The sequence below is a fragment of the Suillus paluster genome, assembly GCF_016628075.1.
Source record: "Suillus paluster strain FC165 chromosome Unknown EDB91scaffold_155, whole genome shotgun sequence".
Lineage (NCBI taxonomy): Eukaryota > Fungi > Basidiomycota > Agaricomycetes > Boletales > Suillaceae > Suillus > Suillus paluster.
The window spans coordinates 1-23,489 of NW_024537715.1; the positions used below are offsets into that span (position 1 = coordinate 1).

At 48.9% G+C, this 23,489-nt stretch overlaps 9 protein-coding genes across 9 annotated transcripts; 4 read left to right on the forward strand and 5 right to left on the reverse strand.

Moving 5' to 3' along the window:
• Window positions 1-956: 956 nt before the first annotated feature.
• Window positions 957-2,363, forward strand: EDB91DRAFT_1255778 (uncharacterized protein; the record flags this gene model as incomplete). The annotated part of the gene is made up of 6 exons (XM_041324037.1): window positions 957-1,199; window positions 1,256-1,262; window positions 1,294-1,452; window positions 1,511-1,566; window positions 1,618-2,066; window positions 2,117-2,363. 6 exons carry the CDS (start codon window positions 957-959, stop codon window positions 2,361-2,363), a joined length of 1,161 nt encoding a protein of 386 aa, XP_041169893.1.
• Window positions 2,364-2,578: 215 nt separating this feature from the next.
• EDB91DRAFT_1255779 (putative ubiquitin-like modifier) lies at window positions 2,579-3,171 on the reverse strand (the record flags this gene model as incomplete). The annotated part of the gene is made up of 5 exons (XM_041324038.1): window positions 2,579-2,600; window positions 2,655-2,692; window positions 2,742-2,804; window positions 2,852-2,988; window positions 3,042-3,171. The coding sequence occupies 5 exons, from the start codon at window positions 3,169-3,171 to the stop codon at window positions 2,579-2,581; spliced, it is 390 nt and encodes a 129-aa protein (XP_041169894.1).
• Window positions 3,172-7,825: 4,654 nt separating this feature from the next.
• EDB91DRAFT_1173601 (uncharacterized protein) lies at window positions 7,826-8,398 on the reverse strand. The gene is made up of 3 exons (XM_041320299.1): window positions 8,190-8,398; window positions 8,104-8,140; window positions 7,826-8,039 (listed from the first exon to the last, which is right to left on the reverse strand). The coding sequence occupies exons 1-3, from the start codon at window positions 8,342-8,344 to the stop codon at window positions 7,983-7,985; spliced, it is 249 nt and encodes an 82-aa protein (XP_041169895.1). The 5' UTR covers window positions 8,345-8,398; the 3' UTR covers window positions 7,826-7,982.
• An 832-nt stretch (window positions 8,399-9,230) lies between these two features.
• EDB91DRAFT_184663 (uncharacterized protein) lies at window positions 9,231-9,859 on the reverse strand. Its single transcript, XM_041326355.1, has one exon. It carries the CDS (start codon window positions 9,796-9,798, stop codon window positions 9,325-9,327), a length of 474 nt encoding a protein of 157 aa, XP_041169896.1. The 5' UTR covers window positions 9,799-9,859; the 3' UTR covers window positions 9,231-9,324.
• A 296-nt stretch (window positions 9,860-10,155) lies between these two features.
• Window positions 10,156-11,656, forward strand: EDB91DRAFT_1087925 (uncharacterized protein; the record flags this gene model as incomplete). Its single annotated transcript, XM_041316315.1, has 10 exons — window positions 10,156-10,454; window positions 10,481-10,496; window positions 10,535-10,570; window positions 10,597-10,679; window positions 10,748-10,841; window positions 10,924-10,984; window positions 11,027-11,068; window positions 11,124-11,282; window positions 11,385-11,438; window positions 11,514-11,656. The coding sequence occupies 10 exons, from the start codon at window positions 10,156-10,158 to the stop codon at window positions 11,654-11,656; spliced, it is 987 nt and encodes a 328-aa protein (XP_041169897.1).
• A 3,531-nt stretch (window positions 11,657-15,187) lies between these two features.
• Window positions 15,188-15,768, reverse strand: EDB91DRAFT_1173616 (uncharacterized protein). The gene is made up of 2 exons (XM_041320300.1): window positions 15,554-15,768; window positions 15,188-15,502 (listed from the first exon to the last, which is right to left on the reverse strand). Exons 1-2 carry the CDS (start codon window positions 15,709-15,711, stop codon window positions 15,358-15,360), a joined length of 303 nt encoding a protein of 100 aa, XP_041169898.1. The 5' UTR covers window positions 15,712-15,768; the 3' UTR covers window positions 15,188-15,357.
• A 1,597-nt stretch (window positions 15,769-17,365) lies between these two features.
• On the forward strand, window positions 17,366-18,210 carry EDB91DRAFT_184781 (uncharacterized protein). The gene has a single exon (XM_041326356.1). The coding sequence runs from the start codon at window positions 17,402-17,404 to the stop codon at window positions 17,918-17,920; it is 519 nt and encodes a 172-aa protein (XP_041169899.1). The 5' UTR covers window positions 17,366-17,401; the 3' UTR covers window positions 17,921-18,210.
• Window positions 18,122-20,291, reverse strand: EDB91DRAFT_1272170 (quinone oxidoreductase putative; the record flags this gene model as incomplete). The annotated part of the gene is made up of 9 exons (XM_041324593.1): window positions 18,122-18,366; window positions 18,419-18,477; window positions 18,535-18,610; window positions 19,092-19,190; window positions 19,244-19,530; window positions 19,575-19,690; window positions 19,758-19,863; window positions 19,933-20,106; window positions 20,181-20,291. The coding sequence occupies 9 exons, from the start codon at window positions 20,289-20,291 to the stop codon at window positions 18,327-18,329; spliced, it is 1,068 nt and encodes a 355-aa protein (XP_041169900.1). The 3' UTR covers window positions 18,122-18,326.
• A 2,102-nt stretch (window positions 20,292-22,393) lies between these two features.
• EDB91DRAFT_1173627 (isoprenoid synthase domain-containing protein) lies at window positions 22,394-23,382 on the forward strand. Its single transcript, XM_041320301.1, has 6 exons — window positions 22,394-22,415; window positions 22,473-22,597; window positions 22,626-22,765; window positions 22,823-22,922; window positions 22,952-22,978; window positions 23,004-23,382. Exons 1-6 carry the CDS (start codon window positions 22,405-22,407, stop codon window positions 23,162-23,164), a joined length of 564 nt encoding a protein of 187 aa, XP_041169901.1. The 5' UTR covers window positions 22,394-22,404; the 3' UTR covers window positions 23,165-23,382.
• Window positions 23,383-23,489: the final 107 nt, after the last annotated feature.

A 23,489-nucleotide genomic window follows, 5' to 3' on the forward strand; every position in this document is an offset into this window, starting at 1 on the left:
ACAGGTGAGGGAGAGGACAGCGCAGATGCATAGCCAATACCCTATATAAGGATTTTTGGTCGCACTGCTAAGTTAGTGCTAACTAGTCTGTAGCGATTTTGTTGGCGATTTTTCCTGTTTTACCGCTTGTCACAAAATAGCTTCGCTCCCCAAAATTTAGTGTGACCGTCACATCAAATAGGTTCGATTCGCTGTGGGGTGGGACGCGTGACGAAGTTACGGTCGTAACTCTACAGTAGTGCCGAGTTCTTCAGAGATCTTTCGCCAGCTGGCCCGAGAAACACCGAGCACCTCACAGATATCCTTGAGCTCTAACCCTGATCCCAGAGGCTAAGTGCACATTCTTTCATATCTTTGCTTATTCTTCTGTTAAGCATGTCGTATAGGCGATGGAACAAGGTAAAAGTTCGTCATTTTCGATATCTGCTGGCGTCAAACGTCGTTCGAATGGTTTACAGGGAGATTTCCTTTTTTGTCACGCGCGCCCAAAAATGTCATTAATTTCGCACACAGCTGTAAAGATGCAAGGTAGTGTATATAATCAAAGACCTACTTGCTATCCCGGAAGATATTTTGATTGGTGAATTCTATTGTGCTTGAAGCTTGAGCAAGCTTGATTCGAAGCGGAACAAGAATAGAATTTCTTGAACGGCAATCGTGAAAGTTTTGTGTCATTACGTAACGTTGGGTGTTGGTTACCGCTATCCGGGCAAGACCTGCCAGATTCTACTACTAGTAGCTCTCCTGAATCTGCCAACAAAACGCCCCCAACAGTTCCGCCCACGATACTAGATAAGGGAGACTCGCGGCGCCCGCTTCGGACCCGCTTAGAGAAGTTCTGATACTACTAGTAAGTATGTGGCTCGTGGACTCTGGAGCTATTAATATTCTTGACACCCATAAGATGCAGCATCGAAGAATGCACTTAGGAAGGTGTGACAGGTTGAGCTTCCACTATGATCTCTCGCGCTCGCAGGGCCTTGATATCGCTCGTTTTTACACCTTGGGTCTCAGCGGCTCCTGCTATGCAACTCTCGGAGCTGTCCCAAGTCGAGTCGCTTCCCGCGATATGCAACTTCGATTTGAGCACGATTCAGCATGACCTGTGCACACTCGTGCACGATCTAGCGAAAGTCGTGGAAGATGAAGCTACTTTGACCTCGCCTTATAGCAATAGCATTGATCTCGGCGAGCACTTGGTGAGGGTGCTTATCATGTGCACAAAGTCGATGTGCATTACTCATAAACTTCGCAGGGGAAGAGTAAGTGCGGTGTTCATCTAATATGTCTTAGTGTCGAGTACGAGTTTGTTTCTCGAAGACGAGAAATTCCCAGCCAATGCAGAACGCCTGCAGACGATGTCTGATACTCCGATTGCTGGCCGAAGGCCCAGCCATGATCTTACGTCGGACGCCGGGCGACTCATAGTCATTGATCATAATATTCGATCTCGTGAGTAGATTTGTGACTAATTCTGAAAGTGTTCGCGATCCTGAAGGTCACCTTTCAGCCGATGTCGGGGGTCTTGTGATAAACTTTGTATTTCTGCCTAGAACGCACACGGATGTGAGTGTCTTCAGTCCGTGTTGTTGACGATACGCAGAACGTACTTGGCAGGAACTCGATTTCGTGCATGTCAGTGGTTGTGCTCGCCGCTTGACATGGGAGTCACTTCATGCATGTGATCAAGAGCTTGTGGAGTCTTGGAAGATAGTAGCTTCAGATAACGGTCGTCCGAAACGATATGAACTCCTGCAAGAGGAAGGGCTGCTCGGGGGCAAAACCAAACGGAAAAGGAATGTGGACACCGATAAGAACAGCACCATTTTCAAGAATGGAGAGAGCGACGCAAGCGAGACGGACAACGAACACTCAGGAGACGGGCGCACGGGTCGTAACGTCGATACGGGCAGTGACGAAGGAAATGAAAACGAAGGTAATGATGAGAAGTCGGGTAACAGCAGCCCAGATGAGAATCCTACCGACGAACAAGATGGCGAACAGAAGTTTATTCCACCACCAGATCGCAACTCGTGGTCACCAACAACTATCCTACTTGTGACTAGGTGAGTGTCAATGCTACCGACCATTCACAGAACTGAACAATCCACGCAAGTTCTATCCTGATCGTTGCAACAAGGTTGTTGTATGCCCGATTGCGGGGACTGGTCAGGTCATACCTGAAGCCAAATCGCTTTCGCGTTGGTGAGACTATGCTCTTGCGCTGGGCACATGAAGATATGGCCTTTGATGACGAGGAAGAGGATACCATGGTCAACGGGATTGTTGCCACAGGCGAGGAAATTCCATTGAAGCCTAGTCCTAGAAAGAATTTCGTCATCCAGTATGGTAGCGCACAATGATAAGCATGTGCAGGGGGAAAGTATAAATAGAGTATTTATCGTGCATGTCGACGATGTATGTCATTCTAATCTTCGATAAGATTGGTGCATGGCCCTCGAAGAGAAGTAGCGAAACGAAGAATTCGTATTAAACCGTGGCGAGTGTATGGTTGGGTGGTGACACAATTGTGCGCAAAACAAAAGAAAATACAAGACATCGCTCATCGGCAAGAGCGTTACCCCCATGCAGCCGTCGTGCTGAAGTATACAGTCGTATCAACGCATCATGCACGCAAATATCGAGAAACTAACCTGTAGTTGACTATCAGATGTCCTTCCGTAGCGAACGACTTCAACAGCAATCAGGAGACGTTCCCTGACAAGAGCTAGGCACGTTACCTTGTACAAATTAGACACTGTATCGTCTGGAGCGGGAGAAAATGCGAGGTTGATATATGTGAACTAGGACGAGGTTAGCTCGACCACAGAGAAAGGCTATCAATCCTAACCAGTGGATCCCCGGCTTTCCAGCTCAGCTCTTTCCTCAAAAACTGTATGACTGCCTGGAAACGGTTGGAGGCAGTAATCTTATAGAAGTTCTGCCTCATAATCGGTGCATTACCGACTGCCTTGAAGCGAACCACCACTGCATACTAGGTGTGTTACAGATATAGACGCGCTGATCGAACCGATGCTGACCTTTGGATGGATCCTTCTTCTTGTAAGTGTCCAATGCTTGGAGAGCTTCGGTTGCAGTCTCAGACGCATCGCCTGGTGTCCATGGAAGGATAGCTTGCCGACCAGAGTCATCTGGGCTACCTGAAGCCATCGCGTTGTACGCGTGAGCAGGCAGAATGTTACACTAGGATGTCCAAATGGTAGAGTTTCAACCCATGACTATGCAAGGTGTCCACAAAAGGCAACTCCGCGGCCCGCAAACCTATCTACTTGCACGACTGCGGCACTCCCACATGGACTCGAGAGGCACTGCCAGTAGCTCCCCTTTCAGATCCTGCGAATACTTATCCCTTTCTCCGGAATGCCGTCGCAGGTGCGTTGATCCTGTCATCGATTTTAATGCTGAACGAAGGGTATAGATTTTTGCTTTTAATCTTCCCAGTTTCTCATAGGACGGAAGCGTTTAGCTAACGAAGGAGAGCTGTCGAGTGGGGTGACAACCCGAGCCCAGTCGTAAGATTATCGGATCCGTCGTGAATTCCGCGCTGTGGGATGGTGAGGTATTTTGAAGGAGGAGTATCAAAAAGTTTACCATGGCATCGATAGGCTGATGTCCGGGATGATTGTAAGTACTTGTCATCACCTGGGGAGTATTCTAATAGAGGGTTGGCATGATGCAACTGGCAGAGGCAAGAAAAGACTATTTGGCAATTCTCATAACAGATGGTGTCTAAGTACTGGCATACACCCGACGATCTGCAGATGCGCATTGCTCCTCCTGGTGGGTGTCTCGTCACCCCCACCTCTTCACATCACGTTCGGCAGTGATCCTTCATAGTTGCTGTACGCGGACAAGACTCATGCCCATCTGGAAACTTCACGTTTTCCTAATGCCATCGCTAGCACGTCAACCGAGAACAATGAGGGGCACAATATCCAGAAAGCACTTACGGTGTAATAATTACAGGACATTACTGAGTCATCGCTAGTCGCCCCCATAACTAATCTGGAGATTGTAACTACCGGCCTGTCAGTTACTTTGTTCAATGAAGACGTGTGGGTGTGACGCACGTGCACAATGTGAGCTGCTTTACTGGGTAGGTATAGTATAGGTTCATGACACTACCATCGACCTTCACTGTGGCTGGGCACTGTACACACGCATTGGCACCAGCGAGGAAGCTGAGCAGCGCAAAGATGATGAAGTGTGAAGTAAACATGATGGAGTTTGTGGAAGGGAATGCAAAGCCATAGGGGTAGGCAGGTGTTTTATAGGCTGAAACTTCCAGTGCGAACATAAAGGCGTTGCTAGCTTGCTACTGAGATGCCCTACGTCAGGCGAGAAAAGTTGAGCCAGAATGCGTGATCATCTCCGCAGACTCGGGGGGAACTATGAACGTCATGACGATGGGGTCGTGAAGAACGAATGAATCCCCGGTTCCTGGGAGGTCCTGGCTTCGCGTTGCTCGTCAGATACATATGTGCACACCCATCGGACGTTGTGACTTCTTAAACAACGCTCTCCGTAATATGACCATCCTTGAATCGACGAAGCTCATCATGGCCACCCCATAAATGCCAAAACTCATGCGCAACGTTTGAGTTTTGGGACATGAATACCTTAGAAACATCAGTGTCGCAACTGCAACAAAGATGCGGTGGCTAGGTTGTCCAATGTACTTCAGGTTTCACGGTCTCTTGAAGCGTAGATGGACATCCCGAATCGCAGGATTGCCGTGACACAAGGGAGATAAAGACGGGGTTCCTGACGTTTTCGAGGAACACTTTGAGCTACCACTGTCTTTGAAAAAGTAGACATGGAGCCTACATTGAAACTCTGTGCAATAGTTTTCGTCAGTAACAGGCTTCAAAAGTCAACGCCAGTAGACCATCAAGCTGATTTCATTTTCGTTGTGCTACTGACAACAAAAACGCGGGCCACCATAGTTGTGACCCGTGTGGCAAAACAATCGTAGTGACAGTCGGTCAATAATTGAACGCAGGGCTCGCATAGCTTCGGCTGCGGTGAGAGCTCGCCAGGGTTAGTAGAATGTAAATCATTAGCGACCGTATTGAACCCGCTACTTGTACGGTGCAGAATCCCGATGGAGCTGGTAACAGATGGTTCCAGGAGTTAGCGAAACTGTGGACTGAATCGAGCGACAAGCAGAGCGCTGGAAAAAAAGGTATCGCCACAAAGCGCAGGACAAAATGCGCCTTGAAAGGCGGAAAGTCCGGAGAGTCCTCGGTTGCAGAATTGGTAGCACTTTGCGCGGGACGCGAGACCATTCGGCTGCATTGTGCATCCGATGCACGCGCACCTCAGGAGTTGTATGGATGCCCAGAGTGATACCGCGGGCTAAATGCATTCCAGTTTCATGAGAATGTGACCAGGGCAATGATGTACTCGATGTGAGTCATGTGACCACTTGGACAGGTTACAATGTAAAGTGTTGGAGCAGTAGCTCGACCACTTTGCAAGAGGAGCAGGACATGATTCATGTATCCCTGCAGGATAGATAGCGATCGTGACGTTCGACGGGCCTCAAGCACTAGCAGACAGATTCCGGGGGACTGCCTGCACCATATACTAATTTGAAGCGAGGTGACGAATTTTGAAAGCTGTGGGGATACACGCTGGAGCCATGGGGAGAGGAGCACGAGGGCTATATTGTCGAGGAAGGCACGGATTAAGATGGAGTGGCATCGCAGTTGCATGGGTGATGGCATTGAAAGTAAGGTGTGACGTGGTTGCGAGGCTTTCACTCTCGTTGAGTTGATCGCTCGCTTTCCATAACAACTTGAACGTGTCCCGAGCCCAGTCCAAAGATTCTCGGGTCCATCATTAATTCCACATGGTGAGGTATAAGCCTATAAGGTATTGTGAGATTCAGAGGAGTATCAAAAACAGCACTGTTTACCATGCCATTGATAGGCTGATTTGCGGGATGATTGTAAATACTGATCATCACCCATTTTAATAGGGGGACGGGATGATGCAACTGCAAGACAAGACTATTTGACAATTCTCCTAACAGCTAGGTGTCTCGTTTCTCCCACCTCTTCACATCACGTTGAGCAGTGATCCTTCACAGTTGCTGTATGTGGACAAGACTCATATCCATCTACAAACTTGCCGTTATCCTGATGCAATCGCTAGCATGTCAACCGAGAACAATGAATAACCAGAAAGCACTTACGGTGTGATAGTGACAGAACACTGTTCCGTCGCTACTCTCGTCATCGTAACTGCTGGCCTATCAGTTGCTTTGCTCAATGAGGATTTGTGAGTGCGACGCACATGCAAACTGTGAGGTGGTGTTGTGGGATGGTATCGTATAGTTTCACCATGGCACCGTTGCCGACCTTCAATGTGGCTGAGCACTGTATACACGCATTGGCGCCAGCGAGGAAGCTGAGCAGCGCAAACATGATGGAGCTTGTGGAGGGAATGAGGCGAAGCCATAGTACCAGGCAGGTGTTTTGTAGGTTAAAACTTCCAATGTGAGCGTAAAGGCGAGGCTCGCTTTGCTGCTCAGATACCCTACTTCGGGCAAAGATAGTTGAGCCAGAATACATGATAACCTCCGCAAACTCGAGATGAACCGTGAACGTCGTCTGATGTGGCAAGTACTCGAAGGGAGATTAGTGCGGTACGATGGGGTCGTGGGGCACGAATGAATCACCGGTTCCCAGGCCTTGGCTTCGCACTGCTCGTCAGATATGTGCACGTTCATCGGACATCGCGACTTGCCAAACAACACACTCCGTAATATGACTATTCTTGAATCGATGACGCTCGCCTCATGGATGCCCAAACTCCTGAGCAACGTTTGGGTTTTGATCTTCCGCAGAAGGTTCGTAGTGAACAAGGAACTTCGCAGGGTACGGTTGACAAGTCAATATTTGTAATCCTTCTTAAATATTCCGGTTATTAAACTGTTGAAAATTGTGAAAGATTGTGGACATGCAAGGCCGTCCCCGCCGTCCGGATAATTTCATAGCGGCTAAACACGAGGCCTGGCTACTGTCACGGAAGGCATGAGCAGGATCATATATAAGGCCGATGTCGATTGTGGACGTTCCGGGGCATTCTGCCGAGGATATGGTGCGGCAAGATGCACCAGGCTGAAGATGGCTATTGCTTTGGTCTTTGGTGTCTTTTGTTGTTACCAAGACCTCGAAGTAGAATGGATGACACACTAGTAGAGGCCAGGAGGGTTGCATCAGAAGACCCAGAGAGTCGAAGCTGGCTGATTCTGAGAAGCTCGCGACAAAAAAACATTCAGAGTACGGAGTCCGAAAAACACTTGCCTTGTCACTGGATCAAAGCGGGTAGGGAGATTGGACCGGCTTTCAGGAAACATTCAGCGAACATCTCATCAGATGTAATAGTACCAGGGTTTAACAGTCGCTCTAGTGTCTCTTGACTTAGTTTGACGATTGTCAGTCAGCGGCATGGATTTATAGAGGCCGGAAACGAAACTCACCAACTTGAAGTCAAGCGAGGTCACAGGTGAGGGGAACAAGACAGGAACGTCGGACAAAAAGTCTTTTGAACGGGGTGCTCAAGCGCTCAAGTGGCGAGGCTCAGGGCGAAAGTCCGGCCGGACAGGTCAGGGATCACGTGTCTCCGGAATCCGGATCGACACTGACTTCTAGTCTCTATACAATGCCCATTGCCTACACAATTTCAAGGTTGACCCACACATGGCAGTCCTGGTGAGGTTTATTGATTACCATGACATATTGATATGCTGATTTCCGGGATGATTGTAAGCACTTATCATCACCCGAGGAGGGGGGGATTATAATGGGGATTGGGATAGATGCAACTGGCCGAGGAAAGATAAGACTATGTAACAATTCTCGCAATAGATAGTGTCTAAGTACTGGCGTGCACCCGAATGTCTACAGACGATTGCTCCTCCTGTTGGTGTCCCCCACCTCTTCACAAAACGTTCAGCAGCTAGGTATACTATTCGGACAAGCTGGATCCCCATCTATAAGCCCGCCGTCCTGATGCCATCGCTAGCATGTCAACAGAGAACAATGAGCTGCACAATATCTAGATAGCACTTACGGAGTTAAAATCACAGGACACGCCGCTCAAATTGTAACTGCCGGCTTATCAGTTACTTTGTTCAATGAAGATGTGTGGGTACGCACACGCATTCTACGCCGTAATCTTGTGGGATGGTTTGGGTTAATTTCGCCGTAGTATAGGAGACCTTCACTGTTGCTGGGCACTTAGGTGTACACGCATTGGCCCCAGCGAGGAAGCTGAGCAGCGCCAGGGTGATGCAGCGGGAAGTAAACATCATGCAGTTTGTGGAACAGAATGAGGCAAAGCCATAGTAACAGGCAGGTGTTTTATAGGTTGAAACTTCTTATGTGAGCATAAAGGCGAAACCCGCTTTGTTGCTGAGATGCCCTACTTTAGGCGAAAACAGTTGAGCCAAAATGCATGAGAATCTCAGCAGACTCAAGAAGAACTGTGAAGCGTTCAATAGCTAGGAAGTTTAGGCCCGAAGTGTGTGGCAGCGTACTCCTTGTGGTGCTAAGTATTCATACAGACGACAGTGTACCAAAACTGAGAAGAATCCAGCATGTCTCGGTATTACTGTACTGGTCAATGAGATATGCGCCGCTTGATAGGGGTGGAAGTGTAAGTGGAGCTTGTAAGTCCGCCGAGGCCCGATCTAGATTGCGAAAGTGGCACCAAACGTAAGGGAAATATGGAGCTCAAGTGGAGCGCGCACATGGGAATCACACGATTTGAGTCCGCGGAAGCAAACGTTCTGTCCTCATAAAATGTAGATAACACTGTTGGCAATTGTGAAAACTATGGTCATACGGGGCCGTCTCCGCTGTCCGGACAACTTCGCACCTGCAAAGTCGAGGTCTGACTACCGTCACGAAAGGTATGAGTAGAATGATTTATAAGGCTGATGTCGATCGTGGACGTGCCGGGGCTTTCTGCCGAGGATATGGGCGGCAGGCTGAAGAAGGCTATCGCTTGGGTGTGGTCACCAAAACCTCGGAATAGGTTTGAAGACATACTAGTAGGAGCCAGGAGGGTTGCATCGGAAGACTCAGAGAGCCAAAGTAGGATTATTCCGAGAACCTCGCGATAAGAAAAACGTTGAGAGTATGGAATACGTACGACAAAAGAACACATGCCTGATAACTGCATCAAAGTGAGTGGGGAGATTGGACCGGCTTTTCAGGAAACATTCAGCGAACTTGCCATCAGATGTACCAGTATTTAAGAGTTGCTCCAGTGTCTCCTTAGCGTCCTGACTTATATAGTTTGGCGATTGTTAGTCTGCGGCATGGATTTACCGACGACGGCAACGAAACTCGCCAAGTCAAGTGGAGCGTCAAGTGAAACGAACGTCAGAAAAACAAATGATAAAAGTTGGTAGTAGGCGTTGCATCGGCGGGAACGGCTGAGGGCTCGCATAGCTTTGACTACGGTGAAAGCTCGCCAAGGTTGAAAAAGTGATGACCGTATTGCACCGCTAAGCAGTACTTTCCCGTATGCAAAATTATAATGGGAACAAATTTGGGAGAGGTAGCATATGAGAAAGACCGAAACAAGTTCCTGGAGTTGCCGAAGGTGAGGAATGAATTGTGCAACGAGAAGGTGCCCTCGAAAGATATGGCCACAAACTGTGTGAAAAACGCGCCTTGGAAGGTGGAAAGTCCTCCGTTGTAGAACTACCACTAGCGGGTTGGGACGCGAAAGGCGAGACCTTTCAGCTGCAATGTACATCTTATGCACACGCACCTTAAGAATCGAAGGGATGTCTGGAGTGATAGCACCATGAGCTAACGACGTACGCGAGAAGTGACTGCGTGAGCAGCTCCACGTAAGAAAGACATCTGACCTTCCCAATAAGTAACTATAGTAATAGTGGGCGATGACGTGAATCGCCAACTATTAAATTAGTCGTTTCCGCTAAAACCCAAACACCAGCATTAGACGGTGGGTGTATGGGTTACTTTCGTGGGTACCTTCTCTGGTGAGTTCCTTGTGTTTAAAATGCCATTGTCCTCTGAGGTGGTCATTTTCAGTCCTTTCTGCTCTCTCACACCCCCGACTATCACACTGCATGACCATCATTCTGTCATGACTGAGATTATACCCAACGCCAGAAGGATGGTCATCAACAGATGCAACCTCTTCAACGGGGACGACCCTTCAACATCACTCATGCCAGCTATAGAACCTCTAAAAATTCAAATCGAACCCACGCCAACATCCCAAAGCCTAAGCAACCTCCACAAACGCCCGAAAAAGCTTAAACACACTCCCAAACGCCGAAAACTTCACCTCAGTCCCCGCACCAACCACCACCACCTGCCCCTTCCTCATGCCCAGCCTCTTCGCCCCCCTCTGCCCACACCACCGTCCCCTCTCCCTCCATGGTAACCACTATACTTAGCCCTTTCAGCTTATGGTGCCTCTCGGTGCCTCCTTGTGCGACGATGACTTGCATGACTGCTAGCTTGTCGATGGGAGGGTTGTAGCGAAGCGATCCGTCGTAAGTCACTTCATGTTCGTGAACAGGCTGTAGCAATGATCAATCTCATGGTGGCAGGGTATCAGAGTGCTTATACCCTTGGCATTGCTAAGAACCAGACTGCGCTCTCGTGCGTCACAACACGACAACACGACATCTACAGTCGGGCGGCTGCGAGAATACCTTGGCACCTAGTAGGAAGAGTTTTACCGTCACGGTCAACGTTTTAACTACTGTTTTCCTCGAGTCTTCCTGCCATCTGGTCTGCATAACGGTCACCGAGGCTTACGACGTGCGTGATCTGACGTTATGACAATACGTCCGACACGAACGTCCTAAGCGTCGCAAAAGTCGAACACAATTTCTGTCTAAAGCCACGAAATGTAGCACATGCTACATCGCCTCTTAACGCACGCCAAAGATACATATTTGAAAGTGAGCGGCAGAATCTGCCCGCCGTGAACTTTATGTCTCCAGCATCTCCTCCAAGTCGCAATCCTATTCCAACATATCTAAAAGGTAATCCTAAAAAAACTGTGGAACCTTCGAATACCCTTACATCCACGCTTTCAAGGGCCCAAACCACGAAATCCTACATTTGCGCAGAGTACCACCCTTCGTATAGGAGTCAGCTACATCGACTTATCAGCGGCACGAATTCCCCCGGCTCGTCTCATACGTTCAGACTCGACAGGAGCACATCTCAGTCCTGCTCCAAGTCTACGACTGCTAAGTAAGTGGGATCCTGTCTTTTGCTCACACCTCTAACGCTTTCAACTCAGACAGGAATTCGTCTGCTCACAACTATAAAGATTATCCGGGGCAATGGCAACAGTGTTGGCGCGCATGAGCCGTCGCAGCGCAGTAATTGGCCATAGCAAACATGAGGGTAAGTCCGGAAGCTGGAAACTAATGATGATAATTCCCTCGAGGTACCCGTACTGACCTTGTTGCAGTACTGAAGGTATTGGACGCGACTATTTGGAAATTCTCGTAACAGACGGTGATCTAAGTACTGACATACACCCGGCTGTCTGCAAACGAACACTGCTCCTCCTGTTGGGTATCTCGTCTCCCCCACCTTCTTCACATCACGTTCAGCAGTGATTCTTCACAGCTACTGTATGCGGACAAGTCGGCACCCCGACTTGAAGGCTGCCACTCGCCTAATGCGCTAGCATGTCAACAATAAGCTGCAAAATATCCAGAAAGCACTTACAGTGTAATACATACAGGATGCTGACGTTCCTGTATCATTGTCGAGGTAACTGCCAGCCTATCGGTGACTTTTTTCAATAAAGATGCGTGGGTGCGACGTACAAGCAATGTGTGAGCGTGCCGTATGGGGTAGTCTCTTGTAGTTTCACAACACTACCGTTGATCTTCATTGCGGTTGGGCAATCTATGCACGCATTGGCGCTAGCGAGGAAGCTGAGCAGCGCAAACATGATAGAGCGGGAAGTAAACATGATGAATTTTGTGGAAGGGAATGAGGCAAAGCCATAGTAGTAGCAGGCAGGTGTTTTATAGGCTGAGACTTCCAGCGTGAACGTAAAGGTGTTGCTCGGATGCCCTACTTTAGGCGAAAACGGTTGAGCCAGAATGCATGATGATCTCCGCAGACTCGAGAAGAACTGTGAACCTCATGAGAAGTTGATGTGCGGCACGATGGAGTCGTGGGGCACGAATAAATCTCCGGTTCCTGAGAGGCCTTGGCTTCGCATTTCTCGTCAGATGTGTGCACGTTCACCGGACGTTGTGAACGACGTTCTCCGTATTATGACCATCCTTGAATCGATATTTATAACACTGTTAGAAAGTCGCTCCGTAATCTGGCGGAAATTGTGAAAAATTGTTGTCATGAGGGCCGCCATCTGCGCCGTACGGACAACTTCATAGCTGCAAAATAGAGGGCTGGCTTGCCGTCACAGAAGGAACGAGCAGGATCATAAATAAGCTCGATGTCAACTGTGGACGTGCCGGGATTTTTCCGAGGATATGGGGCAGCAAGGGGTACCAGGCTGAATATGGCTATCGCTTGTGTGGTTACCAAGACCTCGGCATAGGATGGATGTCATGGATGCCAGGAGGGTTGCATCGGAGCGCCAGAGCAGGCTGATTACGAGAAGCTCGCGATAAGAAAAGCATCGAGAATATGGAATCCGTAAGACAGACAAATACTTTCTTTATCACTGCATCATAGCGTGTGAGGAGATCGGACCTGCTTCTCGAGAAACATTCAGCAAACATGCCATCAAATGTACCAGGGTTTGGCGGTTGCTCCAGTATCTCCTGAGGGCCCTGACTTACATAGTTTTACGATTGTCAGTCAGCGACATGTGTTCAGAGACGCCGGCAATGAAACCCCGAGTCACCAAGTCAAGTGAGGTCACAGGTGAGAGGAATGTCAGAAAAAAGTGGATAGTAGATGTTGCCCCGACGAGTACAGCTGGGTGATGGGAAATGCACTCATCTGGAGGGTAGTACTAGAAACAGAAACATCGATGCGCAAATTTCATGTTAATGGTCGTACTGTGTGTTCATCAGTCATCTTCATGAATACTAGAGTCTCGCCAGACTTCTGCTTTGCTAAGCTCCCTCAGCTATCTTCATGAAAGGGGAAGAACGAAGAGAAAATCCAGTGCAACTCTGAACGATGGGTATGAATTTCAGAATCTCAACGGCCCCGTCAATTTCACGCTCACGCTCTTCGTACGGAGAGAACCCCCACTGCCCGGAGTCAAATTCCACAGCCGTCTGACCCAAAATAAGCCCTCACGCATAGGAACACCATCGAGCTCCACCAAAATTGATGACGCATTTGAGCCCATCGTTCTAGCCACCACACCCGGTCGGGCTGTTTGTAGGTTATTGAGGATACCATAACCGCAGTCGCAGTCTTCCCCGATAGACGATGTTTGATCACAGGCTCGTACGACAAGGCGGTTTGTCTGCGGGACTTTCAGAACGGCATTGTGTTGAAGACCATGAAGGGGCATGACATGAGAGTGCGGCAATTGTGGTACAAGGAGACAGGGAATTGATAGAAAGGAGCAGAGAGCCCAGCGCGTGGGATGGAAATAGTGGTGAATCTCCCACCGAGGCCGTCACCTCTCTGCGGTCAAGGATTTATTGACCGAAATCATGCACCGACTGGACGCAGGGCCCGCAGGGCCTCGACTATGGTGAGAGCTCGCCAATTTGAAAAAGTGATGACCAGATTTCACCGCTAAATACTTGCATGGGTGCAGAATTCCAATGGAGACGGATTTGACAGAGGGGTAGCAGGTGAGAAAGACTGAAACCAGTTCCTGGAGTTGCCAAAAGTCAAGACTGAATTGTGCGATGAGCAGAACGCCGGAAGGAAGGTCGTGGTACCCTAGAAAGATATCGCCACAGAGTGTGAGATAAAACGCGACTTGGAAAGTCGAAGGTCCTCCGTTGCAGAACTAGTAGCGGTTTGGGACGCGAGAGGTGAGACCTTTCGACTTCAATGTGCATTTTATATACGCGCACCTTGGGGGTTGAATGGATATTTGGAGTGATAGCATCATGAGCTACATGAATCTCAGTCTCGTGAGACATGTGCAACGACGTACGCGAGAGGTGACTGTTCGTGATGCACTGGAGTAGCAGCTCCATATGAGAAATGGCTCATGGTGCATGTATCCCTGCAGGATAGATAGCGATTGTGACATTCGACGGGCCTTGAGCACTAGCAACTAGATTCGGGGGGGCAGCTACACTGTATACCAATTTGAGGCGCGGTGACGTGTTTTGAATGCAGTGGAGATACAAGTTGGAGTCATGGGCAGAGGCACAGCGAGGGTTACATTTTCGAGGAAGCCGTGGATGATAGAAGGGAGCATTCTTGCTGCAGCCTTGATGGAGGTGTGGAAGCAGACAACCTCTGATGTCCTGGGCGTCTATGAAAAAAAGAGTGCGGTAAAGCAGCATAAAACGCACATTACACGCACCTCTGTAGCTTAGAGCAAGACATTTACAATCCCTCCATCCAAGCCCACTTCGACCGTGTTCAACCTCCAGTAAAATGTCGAAGCTCATTCCATTCCCGGCACCACGCCCGATCGAGAGTTCAAAGATCATACTACAGACGCCACACGCCCTGTAGCAGTTTTGCCCGACAGACGACGTATGGTGACGGTCTATCCATTGGTACTGTTTTGGAGCCAGAAAACACGACGGATGATCATGGTCACGGAACGAGTGTGAAGTAGAAGCCAAGTCAAAAAAAACCTTGCGAATACTACTGGTAGTAGTGTACGATACTACGAAGCAAGAAAGACGAGCTACAAAACTTACTGAGTCACCGTATAGACGTCCGAATTCTAGACGTACGTTCTCGTGCCTCGATCTTAGTATGTAGAATATAAGCTCTGACAACAAGTCGCTTCGTCTGTGGGACTGGAAGGCGGATGCTTACGAGTCACCATCTGGAGTTGCGTCACTGATAGGCGTTCTATAGGTTCAGTGAGAAATGACTGATCGGAGCTGGCGAATTGGTTTCCGAGCTGGAATGGGTCGTGTCATCGTGGCATGCCACCCTTCTGTGACGATTCTAGTAAGTGGTGAGGGTATTTTAATAGGGGGTTGAGATGATGCAGCTGGCCGAGGTAAGATGTGATTAAGCATTTGGGATTTCTCGTAATAGATAGTGATCTAAGTGCTGGCATACACCCGGCTGTCTGCGGACGAACATTGCGCCTCCTGTTGGGTGTCTCGTCTCCCCCACCTCTTCACATCACGTTCAGCAGTTATTTTTCACAGTTGCTTTGCCCGGACAAGACTTATACCCATCCCAAAGCAAGCCGTTCTCCTGATGCCATCACTAGCGTGTCAACAGAGAACAATGAGGGGAACAATATCCAGAAAGTACTTACAGTGTAATAATTGCAGTACGTTGCCGAGCCGTCACTATTCCGGCCATCGTAACTGCCGGCCTATCAGTTAATTTATTCAATGAGGATATTGGGTGCGACGCACGTGCAAAATGTGTACTCGAGTTCTCGCCAGATATCGTTCGTCAATAGTTCCTTGGCACTGCCGCCAACATTCAATGTGGCTGGGCACTGTACACACGCATTGGCTCCAGCGAGAAGGCCGAGCAGCGCAAACATGATGGAGCGAGAAGCAAACATCATGCAGTTTGTGGAAGGGAATGAGGCAAAGCCATGGTAGCAGGCAGGTGTTTTATAGGCTGAAACTTCCAATGTGAACGTAAAGGCGTTGCTCGCTTTGCCGCTGAGATGCCCTACTTTAGGCGAAAACAGTTCAGCCCCAATGCATGAGAATCTCCGCAGACTCGAGAAGAACTGTGAACCTCATGAGAAGTTGATGTGGGAGGGAGATGCGCGGCACGATGGGGTCGTGAGGCACTGATGAATCTCTAGTTCCTGGGCCTTGCAGATATGTGCACGTTCATCGGACGTCGTGACTTCCTAAACAACACTCTCCGTAACATGACCATCCTTGAATCGAAGAAGCTCAGCGCGGCCACCTCACAGATGCCAAAACTCATGTGCAACGTTTGAGTTCGGGTCTTCCGCAGAAAGTTCGTGGTCAACGAGACGGAACTTCGTAGGGTACGGTTGAAAAGTCAATGTATGTTCAATATTCCGGTCAATAACTGGTTATAATCATGTTAGAAAGTCGCTCCGTAATTTGGTCTGTTAGAAATTGTGAAAAATTGGTCATGCAGAGCCGTCTCCGCCGTCAGGACAATTTCATAGCCGAAAAACCGAGGCCTGACTACCGTCACGGGAGGGATGAGCAGGGTCATCTATAAGGCCGATGTGGATCGTGGACACGGCGGGGCTTTCTGCCGAGGATAGGGTACCACGCTGAAGATGGCTATCGCTTGGGTGTGGTTACCAAGACCTCAGAGTAGGATGGATGAGATACCAGTAGGGGCCAGGTTGGTGGCATCGGAAGACCCAGAGAGCTACAGTAGGCTGATTCCGAGAAGCTCGCGATAAGAAAAACGTTGAGAGTATGGAATCCGTAAGACAAAAGACACTTGCCTTATCAGTGCATCAAAGCGAGTGGGGAGATTGAATCGGCTTTTCTGGTCCTGTTCCAGTGTCCTGTTGCTCCTCAAACTATCACAGAAGCCTGTTATCATGAGCACCAGCGATGTAAGAATCGTGTCTTATAAATTGGGAGAGAATATGGGCCTCGTTTCAGTATGCCAATGAAACAAGTGTATGCGATCAGATTACCAACTTTCTATCAGTGCAGAGTCAGATGGTACTTTATATGTAGCCTTGCAGTGTTACGTCGTGTTGAAGATGTTATGACCTGAACAAGCCAATGCTGACCTTTGGATGGATCCTTCTTCTTGTAAGTGACCAATGCTGGAGAGCTTCGGTTGCAGTCTCAGACGCGTCGCCTGCCAGTGTCCAGGGAAGGGCCGACCAGAGCCATCTGGGCAGCCTGAAGCCATCGCAAAGTACGCGTGAACAGAGCAGAACGTTAAACTAGGGTATGACACGGGTGAGGCTTTCCCGGGTAGCACCCGCGGGTGAAGCGTGGTATGGGTCACGGGTACCTGCGAGTGGCTCACCCGCACGGGTACGGGCACGGGGACCCGCATAACTTGGGTATCCGCAGGTACCCACGGGTAGGACACCTAAAGTCGTGACCGAGCTGCTTTGATTTGAACTCTCAGATATGTATTTGCTTTTGATTCGCTTACCACGTTGCACCCGATGTCCAAACTCAAATATTTGCTTATTACATAATCTCATGACTCTTTCTTTCAACGTAAAAATTGCCGCGGACGTTATTACAGTGATACGACACTCAGAATTCCCCTCACTAAAAAAGTTCGAAATGCATGTCCCCGTTTTGGCTTGGGCAGAGACCGAGCAGCTTTTCATGCACTCTCAGTGTAGAGCATGCCAGACCCTTGAACACGTTGAAATTGGCCCCACCACGATGTCAAAGGATGATACACAGTCGTACAACTGTTTTACAACAATTAGACAGTTTCTTTGTTTCACGCAGCTACGAATCCTGCAGGAGTCTGTGTCCATCACTCCATGTACCTGGACAACGACCTTTTTGTGGAAGCTATGTCAAGTTGGCCGCACATTCGCCGTCTACAAATCATGGGTCACGCGGATCTTCATACACCTACTGTCACATTCCGCGCACTATTCACAGGCTCCGTTTATGTCCCCACTTGCAACCCTGAAAGCATTGGTCGATGCTGGGAATATCGATATCGATCCTACAGCCGAGTCATTTCAACATACCTCTCTACAAACATTCCAAGTGGGCGCCTCGCCCGTAGCGGATGCTGATGCTGTCGCTCGCATCATTTTCTCCATGCTCCCATGTGTCGAGTAAGTCAGCGACCTCAAGAGGGCGTGGCACCGGGTCAACCTGCATCTCAAAAAAATTAGATTTTCCGTGGCTCTTGGCCGCCATATCACAGGAGCAGCGCCGACGATAAGTTTGGGATAGTATTTTCATGTACGGGAAATTTTCCTAGAGTTGCTAGTAGATGCTTTCGTACTTTGTGTGAGGGACGAGCAAGGTAGATCGTCTCAATGTACGCTGGAAATACCCTTTGTACCTGTCGACCGGCCTTCGTAAGTTAGCAACTGTCCATGAGCTTGTACCTTCAGTTGGCAAGTTATACGAAAACCTATATTAGATGGCCAGGAGGGGCACAAAAAGTACGCGGTTTAATCTACGGAAGAGTTGGGGAATTCTTGATGGATTCTAATTTCGGCTGACACACTGTCAATGTTCACGTTCTTACTGACTGAATTTCGACGACGATCTTCCCGCTGATAATGAAGTCTCGGTCACTGCTTCTTTCTACGAAGACATAATGCTCACATATTCTTATTGTCAGCCATCTCACGATGAGCGCTCTGGATCTCTGTCCAAGGATACACCTGTGAAGTGGTATGTCATTGTCCGACGAGATGAGAAGAGTAGGAGAATATACCCACTTTGTGAATATAAGTCCGTATCGGGCCACCTCCGTTGGCGCCAGTTACCTTATCGATAAAATTGCGGAATCCTAGGCTTGTGATGAGTTAGCCTGGGGGGAAATGATGTCGGGTGATGTTCTGACAGCACCTTGTGATGAGCTCGATCTTGTTAGAGTCCGAACGATCCGAGGGATCAGTGACGAAGAAAACCGAACGATCCGAGATGTAGAAGAGAAAGAGTGATAAGTCCGAGCCCAAGCCAAAAGGGACTTTGACGAGCGACGCACTGACGTCGGCTCGTGTCCTACAATATGTTTTCCTTTTCCGTTCTGATATATTCCGTTTCTATACAACTTACTATATAAACGCCAGCAGTAGCACGAACGCATCTCAGCTTCTTTCAAGAGACTGAGATGTGAGTTATTAGTATCGTTATATCGATTAGAAAACTAAACTGACGAGTCATTAGTATACTTGTTTTATTAGGTACATAGCTCGTTATACCGAGCTTCTTTCAAGAGACTGAGATTATACTTGTTTTATTAGCGTGCGGTCAAGCTCCCACTCGTTATAACTCACCATAGATCTGGTACTGTAAACTACGCGAACGTAACGTAGAGCCCTGAATGCGAAGACGCTTTGTAAAGTATCTCGCCAAGGTTGACTGAGGGGACCTCTTTCCCTACCAAACGTTTCAGTGACGAGTTTTTAAACTTCAAGGCAAAACAAATTCCCACCACTCAAAGCAGCCAACATTATCATTCGACCATCAATGGCGAGGGATTGTATGTTTTTTGCCCAATGACTTTGTCCAACCACATCTATGACAATATCGATACCTCTTCCGTTGGTCGTTTTCCCGACCTCCGCGGCGAAGTCTTCGGTTCTGTAATTGACAGTATGTGTCGCCCCGTTAGGGATGGACCGGAGCCAATCGAGTTTTTCTGTGGTAGACGCCGTCGCAGTAATGGTTGCCCTGTGAGCGCCATGTGATACGTATTCAGCAAGAACGCACTGAACGCACTGAAGACCGGGACACTAAAGATAGGAATACTCACGCTTCCTGATTCCCTTGCCGTTTGGATAGCTGCTATGCCTACACCAGAAGCGCCTGCATGGACGAGTACATGATCGCCCTTCTTGACTTCCCCGTACTTCACAAGAGTTTGATAGGCTAAGAATAGTTCCAAAGCAGTCAGAGCCGAAGACGACCGCTTACTTGGATGGTCTGCTGTACTCACCTGTAATGTAGTTTTCTGGTATGCTGGCTGCATCCACCCAAGATAAGTGATTGGGCTTCTTCAACAAGAGTCCTTCGTCGCAATTTATGAACTCCGCATATGCTCCCTTCGATAAACGTGATGGTTTGAATCAGTACAGAACATACATACACTTTGACTTGACCAATTGACTAACGCCACTCGCAAGACCAAAGACTTCATCACCAACAGCCCATCGCGTTACTCCTTCGCCGAGCTCAGTCACACGTCCAGAGAATTCCAAACCAAGAATGGAGGATACACCAGGGGGTACAGGAAATTTGCCCTGACGCTGTGCAAGGTCCGTGCGATTGAGGCCAAATGCGACAATCTACGTGACCACGAGAATTCCATGTCAGGCTCGATCGATTTACATGTTTCGATAAGATGAAGAGAGCCACAGACCTTTACCAAAACCTGTCCCTTCGTTGGGATTGGCTTATCTGTCTCCCCAATGTAGAGGTTCTCAACAGGACCTTGCCCACCTTTGATTAACACGGCGCGCATTTTGGACATCTTCACGGCAATGCTGCTAGTGGATGTTATGGTTAGGACGATCGTCGTTCTCTGTCTCTGGAGTCTGAAGATCTGAAGTGTGATCGATTGATCCCCGACGCCCGTTTTAGTGGAAGAGGGTTTTGTCAGACGCAACCGTCCAGCTGGCAGTTGGCTGGCAGGCACCTGTACGCTGAACCGCGGGAAATTGTGTACAGTTCTATGGGCAAGCGCTGATTTCAATTGATGCATAGATCGTACGGACCAGCAGTAAGATGCTAGATCATAGCATTTTAGTCTTGCAAGGAATGTTTGGTTCGAGCAGGAGTCGAGGACTGGCGCGGCCGAGCGCCGTTCCGATATGCTCAGATTTTACTCTGTTCTTAGTCTCCCCTAGCCAGACCATATAGAAGGAAGACAGTCGTTCCTTCTTCTCTGTTCTTGTAGTCAGACCTTGAACGAAGGAAGACCGTCGTTCCGTCTTATCAAGCTCAGTTTCTGTAAAGTTCAAAGTTCAAACTGTGCGCGCCAACACGGTCCAAACATCATGGACCTACACCTCAGCATTGACTCTACGGATATCTGACAAAAGACCTCGGAAACTGCCCAAACTAATCTCAACGAAAGATGCTACGCGCGTCTCACCCTAGCTCACGCTGTCGCACAGTCTATGACACTGGAGCGGTGTATCCGCGACTGTGTGCCTGCGTATCCCGAGCAAGGCAAAGTGATGAAGAGCACTACGCTACGACAAAGGCCGAAGGACACTGAGTGGCTGACTAAGCTACGGTGCTACCCGGCTACTACTCCCGGGCCCCTCGCCTAGGGGTTCCCCACTCCAACATCTACAGTGTACACCCCGCAAAGCACCGTCGCCTTCATCGTGCTCGTTCGGTGGGCTGGATTGTGGGCCCGTTAATTCGTTCAATTATTTTTCCTCGGTATGCGCCACTCAAGCTACATGTTCGGCCTTCGACTCGACACTCCGACCCCTTCTACAGCCTCGAGCAGGCGCTTTCGCTTTCTCGGGACCCAGAAACCCTCCGTACTCCTACTCCGATTCTCCACTTCATGTATACGCCTACACTGCACGAAACTGTTTTCCTCCGTCTTGTACGCCGCTCTGGTTCCCCCCAGCGCTTGAAGGCGCGCTTCCCCACCATTTGGAAATATTCGGGACATCAATTTATTTCAATTTGTCCTTCATGTTCGCCTCCGAGTTCTCATGAGCCCACTCAGCGCCGATAACAGGGTACATGAAACTCACAGGCAGGCGAATAGGCGGATACTTCTATACGATAAGTACAGCCTTCCCCAGAGTCATAAACGACGTACTGGGAAGTAGCGGTATGGTTCCGAACTTCATCTGAGCGAGATGAATATACTCGGTCGGTCATCTAGAACAATTCTAGAACTTCGAAGAAATTTGAGGAGTTAGATCGATCCAAGTACTAAGTAAGTAATCTCGCTTCAAGTTGCATTTCTTGATACTAGGCTTAACCTGGCGAATTCTCATCATAGCCCCTGATAGATTTTGGTGTTCGCTACCACTGCCGTCATGATAGATAAGTACTCGCGTTTTTCTTCTGCCGTGTCCCATTCCGAAACACGGATCCGAGCGACGCCGGCCCATTATAAAGACTGACAAGTTCAGAGCAATGTCTCTTTTAACTCGTCTCTCATTATTCTACATATCGTTCATCTCGACGTTCGCCATATGACTTCGCTGACCTCTACGACTCCTACTGCACCCTATACGACCACTCGCCTTGACTGCGAGCCCTCAGAATTCACTTTACCCAACCTCCTTGATGATTGCCCCTATCCCCTGCGAGAGAATCCCCACTGTGATCAAGTCTCTCGCGCTTCTGAACGGTGGCTTCTTGACGGAGCGCGTCTTGTAGAGCCCCACATCGCCGAATTTATGCGAATCGACGCAGGTACACTTGCTGCAGCTTGCTATCCTGATGCAGATGCTTTCCATCTCCGAGTCATCACCGACTTCCTTAACTTCTTGTTTACTATCGACGATTGGATGGAATTTGGGATCATTGAGCCGTCGACAGCGCGTGAAGGCTGTATGTCTGCATACCGCGATCCCATCAACTTCTCCACGGAAGAGCTTGGTGCGAATATGTGCAAATCGTATGTCCATTTATTGTATCGCATACGATCTTCTAACAGTCTGTATACGATGCTTAGGTACTTCAGCCGCTTTAGGGAAACTGGTGGCCCTGGCTGCACCAAGCGCTTTATCCACACAATGGACATGTTCTTCATTGCTGTGGCTAAGCAGGTGGACGACCACGCCAATGAATGTAGTACCCGTGATCCTAAGTCTTACATCACCATGAGGACGAGACACGAGCACCTGCAAGCCTTGCTTTGCCCTTATCGAATACGCACTTCAGATTGATCTCCCTGACGAAGTAACATCGCACTCGGTTATCGTGGCTATGGAGGAGGCAGCCAACGATTATATTTGCTTCACCAATGTAATGCCCCATTCCGTCATCGAATACTGGGCCACTGCTGAACCTTACCGTCGACAGGATATAGTCTCATACAACAAGGAGCAATCAACTGGTCACGACACACATAATGTAATTACCGTGCTCATGCATGCACGCGGCCTGGACCTGCCAAAGTGCTGTTGACTACGCCAACGGTCTATGCGCAAGGTGCCATCCAGCGCTTTGATGATCACCGTGCCTATTCTCCCCACGTGGGGAGAAGATCTGGACAGGCAGGTGGCTATGTACATTGAAGGGCTGCAGAACTGCATGGTCGGTGCGTTGCACTGGCACTTTGGCTCGTCGCGTTATTCTGGGCAGGATGGTCATGCGGTCAAGCGGGACCAAATCATCAAGCTGCTTCCCAAATGCCCCTTGTAGAGCCCACACCCGGTGCATCGATTCTCTAGGTGAGCTCAAATATTTCCTGCACTGCACGTTTCTAACTGCAACGATATGTATATTAGAATGCTACGTCATCTATGGCTTACCATAGAACTGAAACTTTTACCCTGGATCCATAACGCGCGTATCATGCTATCTTCTTTGCTTTTATATTTGTGGTTCTAGGCTCTAGGCTGGCTCTCGCGCAGCGACTGCCCATTTAACATGCTTTGTACTGGTAGTATTGTATCATCACTGTACATAAAATCGTCTCATATCCTTGTACATGCAAATACATCAACACTGTGGGTAGGGTTAACAA